At 43.4% G+C, this 21,958-nt stretch overlaps 1 protein-coding gene across 2 annotated transcripts in view; it reads left to right on the top strand.

The window, feature by feature from the left end:
• The first annotated feature begins 6,901 nt into the window (after positions 1 to 6,901).
• Positions 6,902 to 21,958, top strand: part of LOC142559293 (F-box only protein 31-like) — an 83,458-nt gene continuing 68,401 nt past the window's right edge. For both annotated transcript variants that reach the window (XM_075670913.1, XM_075670918.1), the window contains exon 1: positions 6,902 to 7,057. In XM_075670913.1, coding sequence (XP_075527028.1) covers positions 6,916 to 7,057 — 142 coding nt within the window. In that variant the 5' untranslated portion in view covers positions 6,902 to 6,915. The remainder of the gene's footprint in view (positions 7,058 to 21,958) is intronic.

Genomic DNA, 21,958 nt, shown 5'->3' with positions numbered 1-21,958 from the left:
GCTCTGATTATGCAAATTTCCCCACGGCACTGTCACATTCTCCAGAGACATTGGTGGATCCAGAAAGGGAGGGGGGTCCCGATGCCTGCCTAAGATATGCTCGTATACTTGAGCACCGACAAAGCTTAACAAGATTTTTTTTTGTCTGCTCAATTCGGAGAAGGAGAGTGTTGGCAGCGCAATACATGCCATAAACGACAATTTTGGGCAGTTTGGTGCAGCACTTCCATCACTGATGAAGGCAGCGTGCAGTTTGAGGCAGGAAATGAAACATCATGCAGTCCTCGTCACCCTGGCTACCAGCCACAGCGAGTTCGAAATTTCCACCTTCCTGAACATGGCAAGATGCTTCGTCTATAAGATTAAAGAAGAACACGTCATCTGGCGGTGATGTGGCATCTGTGGCAATGAGGAATGTGCACAGCCAGCAGTCAGATGTCGTCAGAATGCCTGATTTTGCCCAGGAGCTGCAAGCTATCGCGAATGATGACCCAGGAAAGTCAATGAGGTCCATTGCTAAAGAGCTCCAGGTCAGAGTCAACGTCAGACTTGTGGTTCTCGTGGTGCATTAGGACTTGAGGTGCCATTCCTATGTCACAAGGAGACTGCAATTCATGCCTGATAAAACTCCGCAGAATCGTCTGCTCTAGTCCAAGGGGCCACTGAGCAAGCTGAAGCACCACCAGAGCAAAAAATGCTTTGAATATGGGTTGTTCCTTTTTTTTGTTTTCAAAATGGGAAAAAAACTTCAACCAAGAACAAAAGGCTAACCAGCATATCGACAGCTGGCTTTATACAAGCCATGAAGAGGTGCCTACAGTGATGCGCACAAAAATTATGTCATCTATTATAGTGTTAGACGTCGTCAGTAAAGGAGGTGATGTCATGCCTCCGCACTTATTTTAAGAAGGGCTCTGTGTAAAGGCAGCTGTGTACGTGGTGGGTGTGTCCAAAGGAAGGCCTCATGTCTTTGAACAGGATTTGGCTCCGGCCCATATTGCCTGCATTACCCAAGAGTGGCTGACCGAGAACTTCCACGACCATTCACTTCCAACTTGTGGCCTCCTAGCTTTTCCAGATTTAATTCCATTGGACTACTATTTCTGGGGAATCATTGAGAGGGAGACCAATAAACAGCCACATAACACCATTGCTAAATGAATAGTGAACATCTCCAAGTGCCACCTGACCCGAGCATGCAACCGTTTTAGAAGCTGAATTGGATCGCGACTGCTACCGAGGGGGGCTTCAATGAACAATTTTTGAAATAAACAGTACCGCAAGCAGTTCTCTCATTTTGATGGGAATATATCTATTTTTGTTGGAGATATGGTAGCTGTACCTGAAGTCAGCAAAGAGTTCTCAAACATCTCATGCATCTGCTATGTATATTAAGTGCCTTAACTGATGACGCATCTCACATAATTATACCCACAGTCACAACAATAATTATAAGCTCAAGGGCTGTACCACTTGTCATATTGCAGTTCTATGACTGCACAGTGGCCAATGTGCTGGCAACCAAATGCCATTATGAAAGTTTTCACCCACTAGCCGGGTGGTGCGGGGTCTTCCCTGCGTTTTCTCTGGACCGAAATAAAGTTACCTCACTCACTCACTCACTCACTCACTCACTCACTCACTCACTCACTCACTCACTCACTCACTCACACTTTGCGAATTATTGAGTATCGTAACACATTTGGCATGAGACTGTTCTTTATCTATCTGGTACAAATTAAGAAGTACTGTCAGCTGCATCTCGGGTATCCGAGGAAAGGAGTTCAGCCAGCTGAGTGAACTGGCTGCGACACCTGTGTGTAAAGCTCCTTTATCAATGATGCTCTTGCTACTGGTTTAGTCAGGAAAGTGAAAGAAGCAATACAAAAATCACAGCACGGGCGTCACAGGCCAGTGACTATGCCAGTCCACTCGGTGCACTGAACTAGTTTCACTTTCTTGAGTTCCAACATTGTGGACAACAGCAGTTTTTCTTTTACGCTAGATGAATAAGAACAATCATTCAAAATGCATTATTAAAGAAGAAAAAATTAAGGAGTTTTACAACCTGATTATGAGGCCTGCCGTAGTGGAGAATTCCGAATTACGAGTGTGAATCAGAAAGTCTGTAATTTTTTTTTTTAGCCAAATTACGGCTGTTAATGCAAAGTCAACATATCCATTCCCAGTGGAAGACCTTTCTTGGACTGGCCAGGCCTAATCTGCCAGTAGCTCCAAGGCATGGCGCTGCTGCCAGTTGAAGATTATGGTTGTGCGTCGCACGTCCACAGCGTACGAGCAACAAAGTGTGCTTCGTTTTCTATGGGGTAAGGGACAAACGCCCATCAAAATCCAGAGAAATGCAGCCCACGTATGGGGAAAGGCGTCTCGCTTTGAGAAGAGTGAGGTGGTGGTGTTGGGAGTTCGCAAAAGGCGTGAAGACTTGCATGACAATGAGCATTTGTGGAAACCACGTGCATCATTGACTGGCAACATTTCTCAAATTTAGTACTGCGATAGGAGAAATGTCTGAACCAATATGGGAACTATGTTGAGAAATATTGTAAGGTAAGTAGAATAGTACGTATATTTGCAATTACCTGTATATACCTTATTTAGGCTAATAAAAAAGAGGGACAAATATTTGCCGATTCACCCTCGTAGTTTGACCCCCTGCAGTTATTTAATATGCGCCTAAATCTACGTGTACATGAGCATTCTTGCATTTCACCCTCGTCAAAAAGCGGTAGCCAGCGCCGGGATCAAACCCATGACCTCGAGCTCAGCAGCGCAACAAATGCATTATTAAACTAGGATGCAATAGATGGTCTTTATGCAAGGTTTGAATATTAGCGGCCCCGCAGTAAATATTTTTTTTCTGATCTTTTACCAGTCACTATGGTTTGCTTAAATTTCTTTTGATTTCCAACAAAACGTGGACGCATCTAAATACCATGCTTTATTTAAGTGAAACATTACACCCGTGAGTCACAAAGAGATGTTAAGCGCTTCACTTACACAAGAGATGAAGGTAATGCCCCACCCATATTAAAAAAAAAAAAAACTACTACTGCTACCACCCAAACAAGTGCACACGACTGCCTACTTTAGTAAGACAGTAAACGTTGATCATAGCTCACGCCTATGCCATGCTTTCTTGTATTATAGTGTTTAAAAAAAAGAAGAATTGTAAACCGCACGCCAATTTCCCTGCAACGAACGATACTTGCCACTTCCCAACAAGCAATATAAGAATGTACTCATCCGAGCCGACACAGATTGCGATGAGTTAGAATAAGCAAGAAAGAAAGGCACAGAAAAATGAAATATTGCGCCAGAACATAAGGCAGCGAGACAGGAAGTATACGGTTAAATGCATATCAAGCTCGTTCGCATATGACGCGCGCGCACTGCACACAAGCGACAGGCGAGCCTAGCTCACGGTCCCGTTACGGTACTGAGAGACGCGTCGTAGCTGAGGGCATGCTGTCACAACGTAGCCGCTGCGATTTCGTCCCCGTTTTCCCTGCAAGTGCTGTTCACTGCGTGCTCACAGTACCAGTTTCCTGCGACGGCAGGCTCCCATCCTCATTATCGTTCACAGGACAAGGGTGTGTGAATCATGCTCGAGCAGTCGGTGTGCAACCGACGCTCGTCGCCATGGCAACTAGGCTACCATCGTATGCCCCGGCCTCGCCGGGTGAGGAGCACGCACCGAGTCACCGATGTGGGCAATGCCTCACCCCTAAACAGTATCCGCTCCCGCAGTCTTTCCTCGACTCCGTAAACAATAAGACATCGGCGCCTTTTGCTTATGGTGCCCATCCGGTCTCAGCCAACGTCCGGTCCACAGATGAGCTACGCCGGCAACGCGCCGATAAGGGTCCTTCCGCTACTAAATTCCCCCAACGCTTGGCACTGCTATTCTTTTTTTCGTTTCTCTCCCCACTTTTTTCTTTTTGTCTTACATAATTCGCACAGATCTTACGCTTACCGAAAACCTCTCATTTCACAGCGAGCGCAACCAAAGTCAATCGCGCCAAATAAGACAAAAATAATAAGGAAGTAAGCAGAAGAAAAATAATAAATGCAAAGTAATGTTCATCGGAAGGCGCGAACTTCATTTACGATCGCGCAGCGCGCCCCTCCTTCAGATTCTGGTTACGAAAGAGCGCAGAGCGCGGAGAGCCTCCGCCAACGTTCAATGCACCGGTCCTTCGGTAGCAAACCACTCCAAGGAACCGCAAAAAACGGCAAAAACACAAGAACAGCAGCAATTTTTTTTATCTTCACGTTTACGCATCGAAGGCTTTAAGTGCGACGTAACATGCACAAATGCAATTTCAAACTGAAGTGGCAGAAATCAGATAAAAATGAATCAACACAACTCGGCGGCGGCGCAGTGTTCAGTGGAAAAGCCCGGATTTCAAACAATAGCCGGGGTCTTGCACCGTGCTGAGCCACACCTACGGGGTGCTTCGTGACAGGAAGCTACCAGAAAACGTGTGAACTGCAGCGGATGTTCTCAACGCACTTACTTTCATGCAACCACCGGCGCGACCCATCATTCAGAAGCTTCAAAGTGTGCGCACTTCGCACCTACTCTGACTTGATAAAGAAACTAAGCCTAATAGCCTCTCAAATGCATCTTTCAAAATCGCGCGACACCCGAACGGCGTTTGCTATTAAAATACTTGAGCCATCAGTGTGCTATGCATTCGTGCACATAGAGGAGTCAAGCGAAGAGCTAAAACAATTAATGCTCACCTGTCTTTTGCATGTTGAGCGAGGATACTCTGCCACCACCGTCAATCACACACGCATGCGTACCGAAACCGCCGAAATACACACAGCAACCGACAATACCCTCGAACCCATATCCATATCTCCCACACCGTTAGCAACGGGCTGTTTATACAGTTGCTACGATAGGCGACAGAGTCATGATCACGCCAACGACGTCATGACCGAGTGCACGTATACACATTTCATGTCGCGGAAACACCATAAAGTTGCTTAAAAAATTTGAAGCGCTGGTGCAGCGAATAACTGGCGAATAAGGAGCACCTGACCGCTTTTAGTGACACAAGGGATCAAAGTAAGCTATACTCGGCAGCCTCAAAGTAAGCTAAACTAACTGAAATTATCTGTTTCATCCACTAATGTGTACTAAAAGTGCAGGTTAGTAGCTTCACCATTAAAAAATAAAGATAAATAAACACACACACACATACACACACTTCGCTTAGCGTGTTCGAAAAAAAGATCTCGTGCATATCGCTGCACTGTTCTTGCTGCAATCTTGTATTTGGGAGTGCACTTTGTTCAGTGCAACACTTGCCGCAGGTTTTTAAGAAAAAAGTGAAAATTTGCTTTCGCTTTTGGCGATGCGAGACACTGACGCGACAGCGTAAGCATAAACTTGTTTCGCCTCCTGCCGGCAACTACAGAAAACAGCTGGCCAGGGTGGTTGTCGGGGGGGGGGGGGGGGGGAGGAGGCGTTGCCCGCTCATGTAACACACGGCAGGCAGCACCCATCTGAAACGGTGCTTTCTGCAGCCACCGGCAGGTGGCGAACACTTTTATGCTTAAGCTGTCGCGGCAGAAGCTTTCATTGCTTCCTAAAAAAAAAAAAAAAAAATACAGCCTATTAACTGTGGCAAGAGTTACACTGACATACGTAGACTCCTAAATGCGATCCTTCTGCAAAATTTTAGCGAGCACTGTGCAGCGGTAAGCGAAAAATCTTTTTTCGAACATACTAAGCGAAATGCGCGGTGCGTTTGCTTTCGCATATTCGCATTGCCTAAGAGCCGAAAACGCTCCTACACTTCGTGGTGAAGGATTTGTCTTACCATTCTTTTATAAAGTCTTATATACTTAAGTAAATGGCAAGCTCAGATATTCATGTTGTACGAATAAATAGTGTGGTAACGATGTTCGCAAAAAAAATGAAACTGTGCATCAAGTGTGCAACTGTGCCATTCTTTAAATTTGTTCTTCCGCCATGTTCCTTTGAAGGAGCCAATCGTAGAGGAGACTGCGCTTTTTGAACCAATAAGAGCAGGCGGAATTCACGGTGAGACGTCAACAATGTGGTTCATAGAGTTCTTCCAAGGAAGCTCCTGGAATCAGTCTCAGCGGCCAAAAGTGGTATGACGTTCCATTTTATGAAACGTAAATCACGTAGAAAATATTGAAAAATGATGAATGAAGGGTATAAGTACTACGGCGCTTAACCGCGGGCATCCGTATTTCGCGCATGAAGATTCGTTTTTCGTAAAGTTCTTTTTCCGCACAAGACCTATGCCCATAGAGTTTCTCACTACATTGCCTATGCCTACAGGTTGTTGAAAGAAGTTATATATATATATATTAACTGACGCTGTTTTGGTGTGCAAACAACACGTAGGCCAATCACTGTCATGAGTCAACACTGCATTTTTAAGATTGAATGAGTTTCTTAGGCGCGTTGGCGTTTGACTCTCTACTTGACTGCTGTACTGTGTAATATATGCCATGTTGGAGTGTCGTGTCAAGTGAATGAATCAAATAGGTGAACACTCATTCCAAAAGAAAAAAGAAGCTTTTGCCGAGGAACTCACTTTTGATTCTGATGAAACAAGTACAATGCATCCATGACCCTGTTTTCGACCTATAAAAGAAAAAAAATTACTGCACTGACGTGCAGAGGCCCCAGGTTCCTCTGTGCACACTTTCTTTCGAAAATAAAATTGTTTGAATAATTTTGATCTGTTTAATAACAGTAATGGTAATTTGTGCAAAATATGGCATAAAATACGAGAAACGTTTAAATTCAAACTAAAACCTCTGTGATCTAAAGACCGAAACCAAAAATGATTTTATTTTGTTCGGAAATGTAGCGTTAGCGTTAGTGCTATCAATTTATTCGCCATGGAGTCCTTTCCTCCTGAACTCTTGGCGAAAATCTTCAGTTTTTTAAGTGGTAAAGACATCGCCTCCATCGCTCAAGTGTGCCGTTCATTTTATGAAGCGAGTCTAATAGAAAACATCTGGCGAACACGATGTGCCCTAGGTAAGTTTTTCAGCGCTGACATGCGCTCTTCGCATATCGAACATCCCGGAGCTGTCAGGTTTCGCAGGTTTTGCCCATAAACGACGTGGGCAGTTGAAGAGATGCTGCAACTCCCCTAAAATTCTGTTCTGTCTGTGCCTTCATATAGCAAAAGGCACAAACGGTTTCAACGCTTGCCATGGCTCCGACACTATTGTTTGTTTCTTTAACATGACATTTTGTCTTAAACACTCATCTCGCCACATAAATGCAGTGCGTAGTTTACTTGAACTGCACACGGTTTTTACGCATGCTGGAGCCATGTACAGACATCCTTGAAACAGGACCACCTTGGTGTCGCATTTTTATCTACCAAAACGACCTGTACCAATTCACTTTCGGTGTGCGCACTTGCAATAGGCTGTTGACTGTGGCAATTGCAAGTTTTGACGTATTTGTAGTGTAACAACAGCTGTGCAGATGGAATTGTTGAATTTGTTGTTGTTTCAGCAGACCGTATGGTTGCCAGCAGCAAGAAATCGAAGTACACTTTGTATTTTGAGATGTCTATGCGTTCGGCGGACAGACATATGCATATAAATGTTTTTGTCTAATAGAAGCTGGATGAGAAACATTATCGCTTGTTTAAGTGTTAAAATAAATGGCTTATCTAGAAGGCATGACTGTTCCGAGCTGAAGTTATTGAGAGTTCAACTTTTTGTGTAGTTTTGTATTTACATATATGATCAGGTGGTACAATCATTAGAAACCACCAAAACAAACTATTGCCTACAGAAAATTAATCTGGTCAACACACCACAAAAGGGGACATGGACAAGGTAAGTGCCAGCTGTAGATGTGGGCTGTTTTGCATTCATCCTGTCCGATGGCTCCTTGTGTGATGTGTGTCTATTTGCGCACTTAACTGTGTTAGCAGAAATGTGTCACCTATGCTACTGAGATGTCCCATTTGAACTGGTCAGTTAATTTCACTTTAGTTGCAATCGCTCAATGATAATATTTTTATAGTGTTGCGTGCAGTTCTACTTGATGAAAACAGCTATAGTTTTCACAGTTTGGGTCTGTCACATTGATGGTACTGGAAGATTTGCTTGCACTTTGTTTGATAATAGGGAAAGAAAGAGGGTACCGAAAGTTTGCAAATGCAAACTGTCGGGTGTACAAAAGAGCGCCAAGGTCCTACATTTGAGTTTGGGTTCTTGCGTACGCTAAGCAGCTTGGGTATGCTATTTCTAAAGCTCCCTGCTATATGCTACACTCACAGGCATCGCTTGTGAATTTCGTTGGGTTCGTTGAAAAGGTGCACCATCCTATTGTACAGGTGCTTGCAAGCTGGGATAGTAACGGTGTTTGTGTGAAATTTATCATTGCGAATTCACTTTACCACAAAACAAGTAATCACACATATTTTCGAACTTGTAGAAACTATACCACACACTTCCTGCATGTAAAAGGAGGAGACTTAGGAAGTACAAAAGTTGGGAAACACTTGTAAAATACTTTGATTTCATAGTAATGTTAGTTTCGAAATGCCGCCTTGGCACCATGAGCATTATCGTGACATCATGGCACAGAGCAAAATTTGCTGTCGTTGTGTAGCAATATGTTAGGTGCGACAACGTTAATCATCAAAAATAGACAAGAGTGCTGTGCATGCGTCTTGTGGCTTGCGCTCGTGTGTGGCTGCCACAGCATTTGCAGGAACGAGTTATTTGTCATGGCGTAAAGATTCATCCACCTCCTGCATACCGAAACCAAAGATGGTTCGTAGAAACAAATTTTATAGTGAATCATTCAGGGTGCTCAGACACTTTCCACTATTTTCTGGGATTTAGAGCATTTGGACCTTCATGTAGCATAATGTCAAGTCAAAATCTAATGTCAGTGCTCCGTTAAAAATCACTTAAAGTCTTGACATATTATAAATTCAGATTTAATTGTATGGCCAGAATAAACATTTTTCTTGTATTGGACTAGTAGAAACTATTGTGGCGAGTTCCTTTGGTCTATCCAAAGGCTTGTTTTATTACTTTTCTGATCAGCTGGCATGTTTACTTGGTGGATAACATGCAAGAACAAATATTTGAGTGGTCAATTTATTAAGCATCCTTTGCTATACCAGTGAAATATGTACTACTATAGCAGTCGAACAAAATGCCTTCTCATCTGTGCAATGAAGAAAGCTTGCTCCAGGTCAACCTGTGGAACTCGTTAATGTTAACGCTGGTCTTATTTTCAGGCAAAGTTTAAATAAATTCATCCCCTCAAAGCTGCTTGCTGCTTCGAAGCCTCTGCTTTGAAGCAGAGCCTGTAGGAAAATGGCCATCTTTGATACAGTTGGTTGGGATATTATTTATTTATTTATTTATAAATACTGCAACCCCAAGTTACGTTTTTAGCAGGGTGGACTTACATTTGTTGGGTTTTGCAATTTGGCAAACAACTGTAACAATAAAAGAAATACACAAAAAAGAAAAACATAATTTGGCAATGTAGACACAGTGATGTACCGGAACCAAGCACAAAAGCATATAATAAACTTAGCGTGACATGCGAGACGAGTCACTGCTGTAGGTGTACAGCAAAAAGGTTTACAGATGGTTGTGAAACAACATTAGTAAGTTTATTCCATTCACTTATTGGCCTAGGAAAAAAATGAGTACTTAAAGGTGTTATTTTGAGTGGAAAAAGGAGTTATGGTCAAGATGTGTCTCTACATTGTGGCATATCCTGTAGAAAAAGAAAGTATCTGTGATATGTCTATCCTATAATAACCTTTAACTAACTGAAACAAAAATTTCAATGTCAAAACACGATTTCTTTGTATTAGCGTTGAGAGGTTGGCTTTTGCTAATAATGATGTGATCGAAGTTCGCCTAAAGCTGCTATAAAGAAATCTCACCGCTCTCTTTTGCATTTTTTCAATTTGGTTAACATGTTTCTGAGTGTACAGGTACCAAATTATATATGCATAATCTAAAGTTGGGCTGAACAATTGTCTTAAACGCAATAAGGTGAACAGTGGTAGTAGAAAGTTGAGGATGACTCTTTTGGGTCAGCCATCAACTTCCCAGTGTGTCTGATGAAACCACGAAGATAATCCTGAGTACATTGAAAACATTGGTGCTGCAGGAGCAGATTTTTTTATGAGCTCATTGGAAAGGGTGAGTTCATTCGAAAGACTAAAGAATGAAATATTGTGCTGAATAAAGACAATAACCTAACAGTGTAGTTGCCCTACTGTAGCCTCAGTTGTAGGCTGTGCATCATTAATGGTTCCGAAGCACATGGGAGCGTTGTAGCTACCTTGGTGGCGCCACATTTCCAGTATATTAAATGGCATTATGTGCTACCATTTTAAGACATACATGCAATGTCACTCGCTTTGTTTAGCAGACAAAAAGTGTGTCGTCCCATTGGGTAGGTGTGCAAAGGCTAATGTGTTGTTAGCTGTAATGTGCAAGTTAATTTAGCTTGCTTGTGTAATCCCCCTTGTCCTTCAGGCAATAGCCAGAACATTGAAATCATTTACGTGTGTATACAACCAAGCATGTTACCATGACAGTAATTAGGATCATAATAAATAATAAGCAAAGGCACACTATATAATACCCCACTGGGGTGTCTGTATAAGCAGTCATTTGGTGTGTGTTGAGACACCACGGACCCGAGCACATGGAGATTGGACTCTCCTGCACTTAACCGTGCATGGCTTGGCGCTGTCTAGGAATAAGAGGGTTCTGTGGGTTGAACTGATGCCGGGTGTTTTGGACCTTTATGGCTCCTCTATGGAGGCAACACACCTCTTTGGCCTCGGCTTCACATAGATGGCTCCCCTGGACTGTCCCACCTGGGGGAAATTGAGAGTTGCTTTTTCGTGTCTCTCTCTCTCCAACGTTCATCTTTCTTTCTCACTTTAAATCTTTCCTGTCTTCACTTCTCATATTGCAATATCAATTATGTGGGCACTCCAAGTGAATTTTTGCCGTCCGCAAAAATTTACTTGGATATTTACTTCCAGTCTTCCTGGCAGCAAGGGTTAACCTTGTGTGGAACCAACCAACCTTGGCTATATATTTGTGGTTGTAGTGGAAACGTACAGTTGGCGTCCGAAGAACTTGTTTATTTGTAAGTCCTGTAGTGTCCCCTTGTTGGGCTCCATGGTATGCGGCAGGTGTTACTGCCAAATCTGCAGGTATACTTATGCACAGCTTTTTCACCAAACTCATAGATCATCCTCAGAAACGAGGGTGCACCGAAGAAGTCTTCCAATTTTTTGGCAACCAAAAGCAAAACTTCCCTTGATTCTATGTTATCCATTCTGATAAACCCGAAAAAACATGGAGAATGACCTCACCTTTCCTAGTTTCAAAATGTATGATGGAAGTACTTGGCATAGGCTTCAGAGCATCAAAGGTGGCTAGTGGCGATCTCCTTTTGTAACTCCATGATAAACAACATGACACAAGCTGCCTAATCTAGTCTCATTTGATGACATCCCAGTGACAGTATCACTGCACCACACGATGAACACCACCCGTGGTGTTGTTTCTGATGATGATGATGAATTTAACCGAAGATGAGGTGAGCAAAATATAATCAATCTGAAGTGAATAAAGGTGAGGTGTGACTGCAAAGAGATCCAGACGAAACACCTTATTATCACTTTTGGCTCAAGCATCCTGTTCAAGACAGTCAAGGTAGGTTGTGCAAAGATCCGGATAAAACCCTATGTGCCAAATCCTCTTTGATGCTTTAAATGCCAGCATTTTGGCCATAGTTCACAGAAATGCCTAGGCTGACAGACACGTGCTAATTGCAGCACTTGTCAGCATTCCTCTGAAACGTGTGAAAATGCTTCGCACTGCATGAGCTGTAATGGCAATCATGCCGCATATTCACGGTCCTGCCTGTCCTGGAAGAAAGAAAAAGAAATTGTCACAATGAAAGTCAAAGAAAACCTATAATTTAAGGAAGCATGCAGGTGGGTATTGTACCTGCCCAAGAACAGCTTTGCCGAAGCTGTGCGTCAGGGGGCAGCGCCACAACGGCTTCTGGCGGCTGTCCGGCCCACTTGCAGTGAGCTGCCACCTTGAAGGCGGCAGCCAGTGCTGCTCTGCCTTCACAAAAGAAGGGGCCATCAACCTCTGGGCTGGTGGCCTCAAAGGTCTCATCCGTAGAGATGAGTGCTTCACATCAAACAAACCACTCGCAAGAGAGTCTGTCCAGCGCCTCGCAAGAGCGATGAATGTGACTTCCAGTCAACCGGCACTGCCAACACCTAAGTAGCGATGGGAATCTCTCGACCGCTTCGAGAAAGAGAAACCGTGCATCACAGGGCCCAAAAAGGGGCTGTGTAAGTTGAATTAGTCTTTTTATACTAGACACACAGTGCAAACATCATCTTCTGCGATATGGATACACAGATGCCACAGAGGAACATCAGAACTTCTTCGTAACCTCGACAACATCATAGAACTCGCACATAAATTTAATCTGAGGCTGCTGTATGTCCAATAAATACACTTTAAGCCTACACAGTCCCACTTTTTCATGCAGTTTGCCATTTTTCCTAAAGAGCGTCACAACGCTTCTGCCTCATCTGGAGGTGTAAATAAGTCTGTTGCTTGCGAACAGTTTGCCCTTCAGATGTGACTCAAGGCTGTATCTGTGTGGATAATTTTATTTGACAAGCTGATAACTATTTGCTCCATTTACATCTTTAATAAAAAAGCCTACCTATTACAATGTCTGTCATAATCAGGGTGTCTACCGAGTTGACATATTCAAATTCCCTGAGTTTTCCAGGTTTTCCCCAAGTGCCTTTTCAAGATTCCCTCTGTCACACAGAACTTTATGTCAAGACAAGCTGACACCATGTCGCCCGATGCTCTCAGTGTCTAGTAAGCATGTTAAAAAATTTAAAAAATAAGACTTAATCCAGTTTGAATTGTAAGGAGTAATGCTGATTTTATTCAATATAGAAAATTGAAGGGAACGGTAGTAAAATGCACAGTGAATAAAATATCTTTGAAAAATGGTAAAGCCCATTGCAAATCCAGTCGAACATTTTAAAATACAAATAAAAAGAGATACATACAGAAGCAAATATTTTCAAAAATGAGCTATTTCTATCGACTAATAGCAAGCTCATTGGTATTAGACCTGAACTTCGTCACAAGTGAGATTCTCCCAGCAGCTGGAAAGTCAACCTCATCTGTCCTGACATACTCTCAGTGCACGCACAATGCCTCAATGTTGCATTTCACTGCTTTAAAGAGTTTATTTTGGTTTAGATGAGGGTCACCTGCACCTTGGCGTCAGCCAACACTTTCCTTTTTCAGCTCAAGCTTTTCAAAGAAGAGGTGGCACAGTTCATTTCCCTATGATTCCTCAATGCGACCTCCTTCATGCCTCTCTCACTTTCTGCCCTTTCTGTTGTCGTCCTCGTTCTGCCGCACGTTCGCCCTACGGACCATTTGAAGCATCTTCTTGATCAGTTTTACAGTCAACTTCTGATTTTTCGGACTCCCTACGGGCCACTAAAACTTCTGAAAAGTCAGACAGTCCGAAAAAATTGCTCAAATCTAAAAAATGCTCAAAGGGCTCAAATTGCCACAGGCCTGTCCGAAAAAGCTCTGAAGGCCTGCCAGTACACTTACTAGGCGGTGCCATTGCTGACAGCGGCAAATTCTTTCAATGAAAAACACTGCACCTAACGGCAAGAACCTTAATAGCGAACGTTGAAGCAGATAGGCCTCGCGTTGCCGCGGTGGTGGCTACGGGTGCTAACAGATCTGCGTGTGAGAGCGCTGTCTGAGGCGGTGAGATAATCAAAATGGCAATGTTGGCTTTGATTAATGCCCTTTCGGACCTGCGGTCAAGGCAAAAAGTCTGGAAAATCGGACGTTCTTATGCATTGACTCTATGGGGTGGTGGTGCCGCGAAGCCGTCCGCATTATCGGGCATGTCCCAAAAATCGGGCGTCCGAAAAATCGGTCGTTGACTGTACATGGCAACTCCTCCAACCGACGACATGGCATCAAAGACACCTTGTTACGATTCCCCTCTCTTACTCGAGCCAACATTAGGACGACTTTCGTCTGCTTGCAATAAAATGACAGCTAACTTTTCCCGGATAGAAGCACAAATTCCCTGAGTTTTCCCTGAGTATTTCCAGACTATTCAAAATCCTTGAGAATTCCTGGTTGGTAGACGTGATAATTCATATTCTTCTGTAGATTTAGTGATTGGCTCTGTGGTCTTTCTACCTTATTTAGAGTGGAGTGTAACAAGAAATCTTTTTGGAAGTGACCACTTCCCAATAACATTAAACTTAATAGAGCAACACGAATGTCCTCCATATGCCCTTCCCCCACAGGGGCGTCTGCGTAAGCAGGCGTTTGGTGTGTTGCGACACCACGTACCCGAGCACACAAGGGTTTGACCCTCCCGCATGTAGCCGTGCACAGCTTAGCCGTGTCTGGGGAAAGGGGGATCCTGGGGATTGAGCCGATGCTGGGTGTTTGGACCTTCAAGGCCCCTCCGCGGTGGCAACACACCTCTTTGGCGTCTGCTTCACATAGACGGCACCTCCAGACTGACCCACCTGGAGGAAATCGGCAGTCGCCTTTTCCTGTCCCCCTCTTAAACTTTTTCTTTCTCTCTCACTTTCAATGTTTCCTGTCTTCACTTCTTATTACTTCCATATTTCCTGGCGGTAAGGGTTAACCGTGTGTAATATATCCAGTACTGGGTGTATATATATTACGTTATAGTGGCGATGCATGGCTGGCGTCTCCAGGTATTATTCCCAACCTAGTAGCGTCCCTTAATTGGGCCCGGTTGTGGGTGGCTACCATCGCCACCGAATTTCCAGTGTTTACATGGCAAACGCTTTTTCCCCCCCTCCAAGATCGCCCTCAAAAACAAGGGAGCACCGAAGCAACATCCCAGTTCCTATTGAAACCTAACCATGACACCTTCCCAAAGTTCCATGTCCTGCACCGTGAAGGCAACACAACTATTAGAAAACTATTGCCTTTCTTAGTATCCAAATGCCTATCAAACACGGTCGGATCAGGCTACAAAGCATCAAAGATGGCAAGCGGAGACCTCCTCCTTGAACTGACAAATAAGGACGAAGTCGAAAAAATCGGTGAACTCACAAGTATCGGTGACATTAATGTCACATCTCCCCACATCGCTCGCTCAACACCAGCAGAGGAGTAATATCAGAAGAAGATTTCTTGAACCTCAGTGACGAAGAGCTCCTTGAGGGATTCCAGGAGCAAAATGTAATCAAGGTCCAAAGGATAACACTTCGACAAAATGACCAACAGATCCCTACAAAACACGGTAGTACTCACATTTGGTTCTAGTACTGTGCCCAGTTCACTTGATGCAGGCTACCTGAAAATCAATGTCCGACCATACATACCAAACCCGAGGCGGTGCTTCAATTGCTAGAGGTTCGGACATGCATCACAATCATGCAGAGGAAAGGAAACATGCGCGAAGTGTAGTGCCAACGACCATCCATCTGACTACTGCAATGCTCCCGCACAATGTGTCAATTGCAAGGGTGTTCCGGAGTCCTCCACTACGGCGTGCCTCATAATCAGAAAGTGGTTTTGGCACATAAAACCCCATAATTTCTTTAATTGCAAGGGTGATCATCCAGCTTACTCATGGAGCTGCTTGCTGGAAAAGAGAAAAAGAAATCATTGCAATAACTGTAAAGGAAAATATCTCATTCTATGAAGCGAGGAAAGGCTAGGGCACTTACCTCAAGTAAGCTATGCCAGTGTGATGTGGCAGGGGGCAGCACCACACTGGTTTCAGGAGTCTACAGGTTCCACGTCCGGTACTCCTGTAGAAACTCCAACTGCCCCCTTGGTGGCTGCAGCCAGTGCTGCTCCATCATCATCAAAGACTGCAGTCCCACAGGGCCCGAAGTTGAACCGAACCCTATGGCCCGAGATGCGCGTCTCGGCATCTGGTTCTCGATCATCAAGCGCCTTGGAAAAGGCGATGGAGGTCGATTCGAAAACCCCGGCGTCATTGACACCAAAAGACCTGCGCTCCTTGGAGCGCTCCAAGAAGGAGAAACATGTTGTAACTCCGCCGAGAAAGGGAAAGGTAACCTCAACGGTTACCGCCCTTCATAAGAGTAATCAGCTTTTTAGTACATGTCGCCTACAACTTGTAAGCTCATGCACAAAAGTAATTTTTTTTTTCAATTCCAATAAAATGGCTTTCATCATTCATTGGAATTGCAGAGGCCTAATTCACAATCTAGGTGACATTAAAGACATTATAAATAAGTTATCACCAGTAGCATTCTTCCTTCAAGAAACGAACCTATGACCCAAACATACACATTTTCTTAAAGGTTTTACTGTCATAAGAAAGGACCGCGAACACTCCAGCCGTCTATCGGGAGGTGTCGCTATTGTCATCCAAGGTGGCATCCTGTTTCAAGCTGTCAGCTGTCAACATCCAAGCTGTCACCGTTTTATCATTTAAGACTGTCACCATCTGTTCATTGTACGTTCCTCCCCATAGCCATTTTACAACTTGAGACCTGGAAAATTTAATTGACCAGCTGCCGGAGCCTTTTGTTTTAGTTGGAAATTTTAATGCTTGTTGCACTCTTTGGGGCAGCGATAAGAATGACCAAAGAAGACAACTTATCAAACATTTTATTTTGACCAACAACATCTGTCTTTTGAATTCAGGTGCACCAAGACATTTTTGACCGAGTTCACGTATTTTAGCTGCCTTGATTTAGCATTTTGCTCTCTGGATATTTTTACCGATTTTAAATGGGACGTACTGGAGACTTCATATAGCAGTGATCATCTACCTGCTATAATCAATCTCACATCAACGCTGCCCATTATATCCCACAGACCATGCCATTGGAAATTACAAATGGCAGACTGGTCTGTTTTCACAGAAAGTGCCAGGCTGGAGAAGCTTATTTTAGCAGACCTAAGCATTGACGAAATTAATGAAAAATGTTTACTAACTGTATTATTTCTGCAGCTGAAAAGGCCATTCCACAATCTTCTGGCGTTGTTCGGAAAAAGCTGAATCCTTGGTGGACACATGAATGCACCGTAGCAAAAAAGCAGCAAAATAAGGCCTGGGGAATCTTACGTAGATGCCCAACACATAACTTTCTGAATTTCAAACAAGCCAAAGTGAAAGCTCGACATATTTGGAGACAGGCGGAAAAATTGTCTTGGCAGAAATATATATCTACAATTAATAGCACCGTCCCATCCAAAAGGATGTGGGAACAGGTGAAGTTTAAGGGGGACTGCTCATCATACACGATACCCTTACTTACACCTTCAGGCACTCGGACAACACTACAAGAACAAGCGAATATACTTGGGGAGAATTTCTATAACGTCTCTAGCTCGACTAATTATTCAAACATGTTCTTAAAATACAAACTGTCGCAGAAAAGAAAAAGCTACCAACTGCTTGTATGTGAAGGGACGAATACAACACTGCATTCACGTTACAAGAACTTAACAGGGTTCTCTGTGCTGGCAAAAAAAATGCAGTAGGTCCTGACCGGATCCATTATTCCATGCTTTCACACCTGTCCCAAGCATCCGTAGATGCTCTCCTTAAATTCTTCAACAAAGAACTTGAATGTGGAATCATGCCAAAAAGTTGGGAAAATGCAATAGTTGTGCCTTTTTAAAGAAAGGTAAATCCCCCACATCCCCAAGCAGCTTTCGACCCATTGGCCTGACAAGCTGTTTGGCGAAATCATATGAAAGTGTCGTAAATGCGAGATTAACATTTACACTTGGTATATGGAACTTCATTGACTTTCATCAGTGCAGGTATAAAAAAGGGTGTTCAATGACAGACCACCTCGTCCGACTTGAACACGAAATATGTGAAGCATTCTTAGACAAACAGCACTGCCTGGCAGTGTTCTTCGATCTAGAAAAAGTGTATGACACCACGTGGAGATTTGGAATCTTATGTGACCTCACTGCGTTAGGAATCCGTGGTAAAATGCTAAACTGTCTCACTGATTTTATCTCCAACAGAACATTCCAAATCCATCTAGGCACTGTGCTCTCGCACACATTTATCCAGGAAAACGGTGTGCCACAAGGTTGCGCACTTAGTACAACACTCTTTATAGTAAAAATGAACTCTATTAACAAAGTCATTCCCCCCTCTGTTATGCACTCCATATACGTCGATGATCTTCAAATAGCATGCCGCGCCTCAAACTTACCAACATGTGAAAGGCAGCTCCAGAAAAATGGCTTCCGCTTCTCTACTCAAAAACTGTTACAGTGCTATTCTCGCAAAAATGAGAGTTGTACTGTACTTAGACCCAGTTTTAAAATTGAATGATGTCGCATTGCCGGTAAAACAAGGATATAAATTCTTGCGAGTAATCTTTGACAAAAAACTAAACTTCCTAGCCCACATTAAAACACTAAAGATTAAGGCAAATAAAACATTGAATATCCTCAAAGTGTTATCTCATAAGCACTGGGGTCCGACCAAACGTGTCTTTTACATATTTACCGGTCTCTTGTGTGTAGCCTTTTAGACTACGGCTCCGTGGTTTACGGCTCAGCCAGACAGTCCTACCTCCAAGGACTTGATCCAGTACATAACCTTGGACTGCGACTGGCAAGTGGTGCCTACAGAACATCACCTATTCAAAGTTTATACGTTGAGTGTAATGAACCCTCCTTGCAGCAACGCAGAGCATTACTCACTTTTTCTTACGTACTCAGAATTCAGTCATCACTGCAACACATAGGCTACAACATCCTCACACAATGCAACTCACGCTTACACTATACAAATAAACCGAACATGATTAGGCCACTTGTCCTGCGGTATGAGCAATATTGTCGGGATTATGACATTCCTCATGAAGTCCTTCAGATTGCCAAAAAACCACAACGGTTGCCCCCGTGGTACGATTTCACACAGTTATGTGACTGGACGTTTCATATCTAAAGAAAAGAGACACCCTATGCAAATACATTATACAAGAATTCCATGCTCTTCAGGACAAATATATCAAAATAACATGAAATATTACCCTGATGGCTGTAAAACAAAAGAACACGTGGGTGTGGGGGCTGTAATGGAAAATTGGGAAACAAGTATTTGATTACCACAGCACGCCTCTGTTTTCACGGCCGAAGTTTATGCTATATGGGTTGTTAAAAAGATTATCACTGATAAACACAAAAATGCAGTCTCATACACTGATTCTTTAAGCACACTGAAGGCTCTACATCTGAAATGTGAGTGTGAACCCCTGATAGGAGACGTTTTAAACATGGTGGCGCTTAACAAATACGGGAGGTCAATTCGTTTCTGCTGGGTTCCAAGCCATGTTGGGATACCGGGTAATGAAGCAGCTGATAGAAGTGCATTGATGGCAGTGTACAAAGACATAACAAACACAACACTTCTATATAAAGATAGCATCCGTGCGATTCGAAAAGCCTTAACGTCAAAATGGGAACACGAATGGGACTGTTGTGCCGACAGCAAGCTACATCTCACTAAACCCATAGTTGGTGAGTGGAAGTCATGTTATCATCAGGAACGGTTCTTCGAAGTAGTTTTATGCCGACTGTGTGTTGGGCACACACACCTAACACACAATTATTTACTTATGTAAGAAGACACCAACATGCGAAAAATGCCAAGAACCACTAACACTTATGCATATATTACTGACATGTACACACATTGAAATACACAGAGGAAACCTTTGGGACAACTTATATCAAATACCTTTACACCCTGCTTTAATTTTACCCGCCGTGGTTGCTCAGTGGCTATGGTGTTGGGCTGCTGAGCACGAGGTCGCGGGATCGAATCCCGGCCACGGCGGCCGCATTTTGATGGGGGCGAAATGCGAAAACACCCGTGTGCTTAGATTTAGGTGCACGTTAAAGAACCCCAGGTGGTCAAAATGTCCGGAGTCCTCCACTACGGCGTGCCTCATAATCAGAAAGTGGTTTTGGCACGTAAAACCCCAAATATTATTATTACCCTGCTTTAATTTTAGGTGATCCGCTAATCCCACTATCTGATGTGCATAAATTTATAGACGACACTGGATTTTTACATAAAATATAGATTATTACCACAGCCTTTTCCTTCCTAAACTGGATTTTAAAACACCTTGTGTTTGGCGCAGCATAGCCTTAGCTGCTTTTGTGCCATTAAACCACATTTAACTAACAATATGCCCTTTGGTGGAAACTAGCCTCGGCAAATTGGGATCATTTTAAAGAATCAGCTTACATATCATGGGATTTTATAAGTGATCTTGCTCTAGATGATGCACTAGCTTATATTACCATTTTTATTATTGACACAGTAGAAAATTTCATCCCTCAAACAAAAAGTCGTTCAAGTGAAAGACGAGTTCCCTGGTGGAACGGTTATTGCAGACAAGCTCGAAAGAATCAAAACAGAGCATGGGGCATTCTGTGCCAATACTCAACTGAAGAAAATCCTGTTGAATTTAAAGACTAAATCAAAGGGAAAGCGCACACGATGGCAGGTTAGGAGCGCAACCTGGTAAAGGTTTCTTTTGGTAATCAATTTGTATGCCTAGGAAACAAATATGTGGAACAGGCATGTACCCAGGATTTTTTTTCGGGGGGGGGGGGGCAACTCAAGGCAACTTTTCAATACCTTTACTAGTACAAATATGAATAACGCCCTCCATTTGCCATAAACACACGTAAACCCGCAAAATGAGATGAAATAAGATGAATCTCACAGGTACGCCCTGTGATGCACCTCTCCTTTACTTGGCAAACAAGGAACCACATCAAATGGACTCGCGCGGGAAAGGAGCGCAGGAAGAACACCGCCAAAAACAAGTAAAGAAGCGAAAGTGTAAAATTAAGATTTCTATAGTAGCACATAACTTTAAAAACCAGCCGTTCGCAGGCAAGGCACACGGACCGCGTGGGGTTGTGTTACTCCTCCAGCCAATCACAGAAGCAAACAAAATCGTCGTCTTGTGGCCTTTTCAAAATGGCGTCGTACTTAATACCTTCGGAGCGTCTGCTGTTTTTGAAGAGTGTTTTCATTGACAGAAGCAATGAGGTGTGCAACAGAGTATATACAAAGTGTATGGAGTCTGAGCATTTCACTCTTCGAAAGTGTACCTGCCATGGTTGTGTAGTGGCTATGGTGTTGGGCTGCTAAGCACGAGGTGGCGGAATCAAATCCCGGCCACTGCAGCCGCATTTCCGATGGGGGCGAAATGCGAAAACAACCGTGTACTTAGATTTAGGCGCACGTTAAACAACCCCACTTGGTCCAAATTTCCGCAGTCTCCCACCACGGCATGCCTCATAATCTGATCGTGGTTTTGGCAAGTAAAACTCCATAATTAATTAATTAAATCTTCAAAAGTCTGCGGTAGAGTTCATTTCACTGCTGAACGCGTTTTACTCATCAATTTCACTGCCAACTCAAATGAAACTTGACAATAAATAGTTGCAGCGATGGAAGCATTTTATTTCAGTTCAATAAAGAATTCGGCTTTCGCCATTCCACTATAATAGGCGAGGGAAAACATATAAAATTACGCGCTAATAATTTTTTTTTTTGCGTTTACCGCCTTATTTCGGTAATGGGAAAAGTTTGAAGTATGGATTATTTGCAGCCTCGTGGAGGAGCAGTGGCTGGCGGTTATAAGGGCGTGGGCGGGGCTTCACTGCAGACTTAAGTTGTAATCGGACTATAGTAGCATTTTTTTAATTAGCTCTGGAAGAATTATGCAGAAATATATATTTGCGGAACACAGGTCCTTTGGGTCCCTCGTTTACTGCTCTATCAAATGCCAAAACCGACTCGTAT

Source organism: Dermacentor variabilis, chromosome 1, assembly GCF_050947875.1.
Source record: "Dermacentor variabilis isolate Ectoservices chromosome 1, ASM5094787v1, whole genome shotgun sequence".
NCBI lineage: Eukaryota > Metazoa > Arthropoda > Arachnida > Ixodida > Ixodidae > Dermacentor > Dermacentor variabilis.
This window is presented reverse-complemented; position numbering and strand designations above follow the sequence as displayed.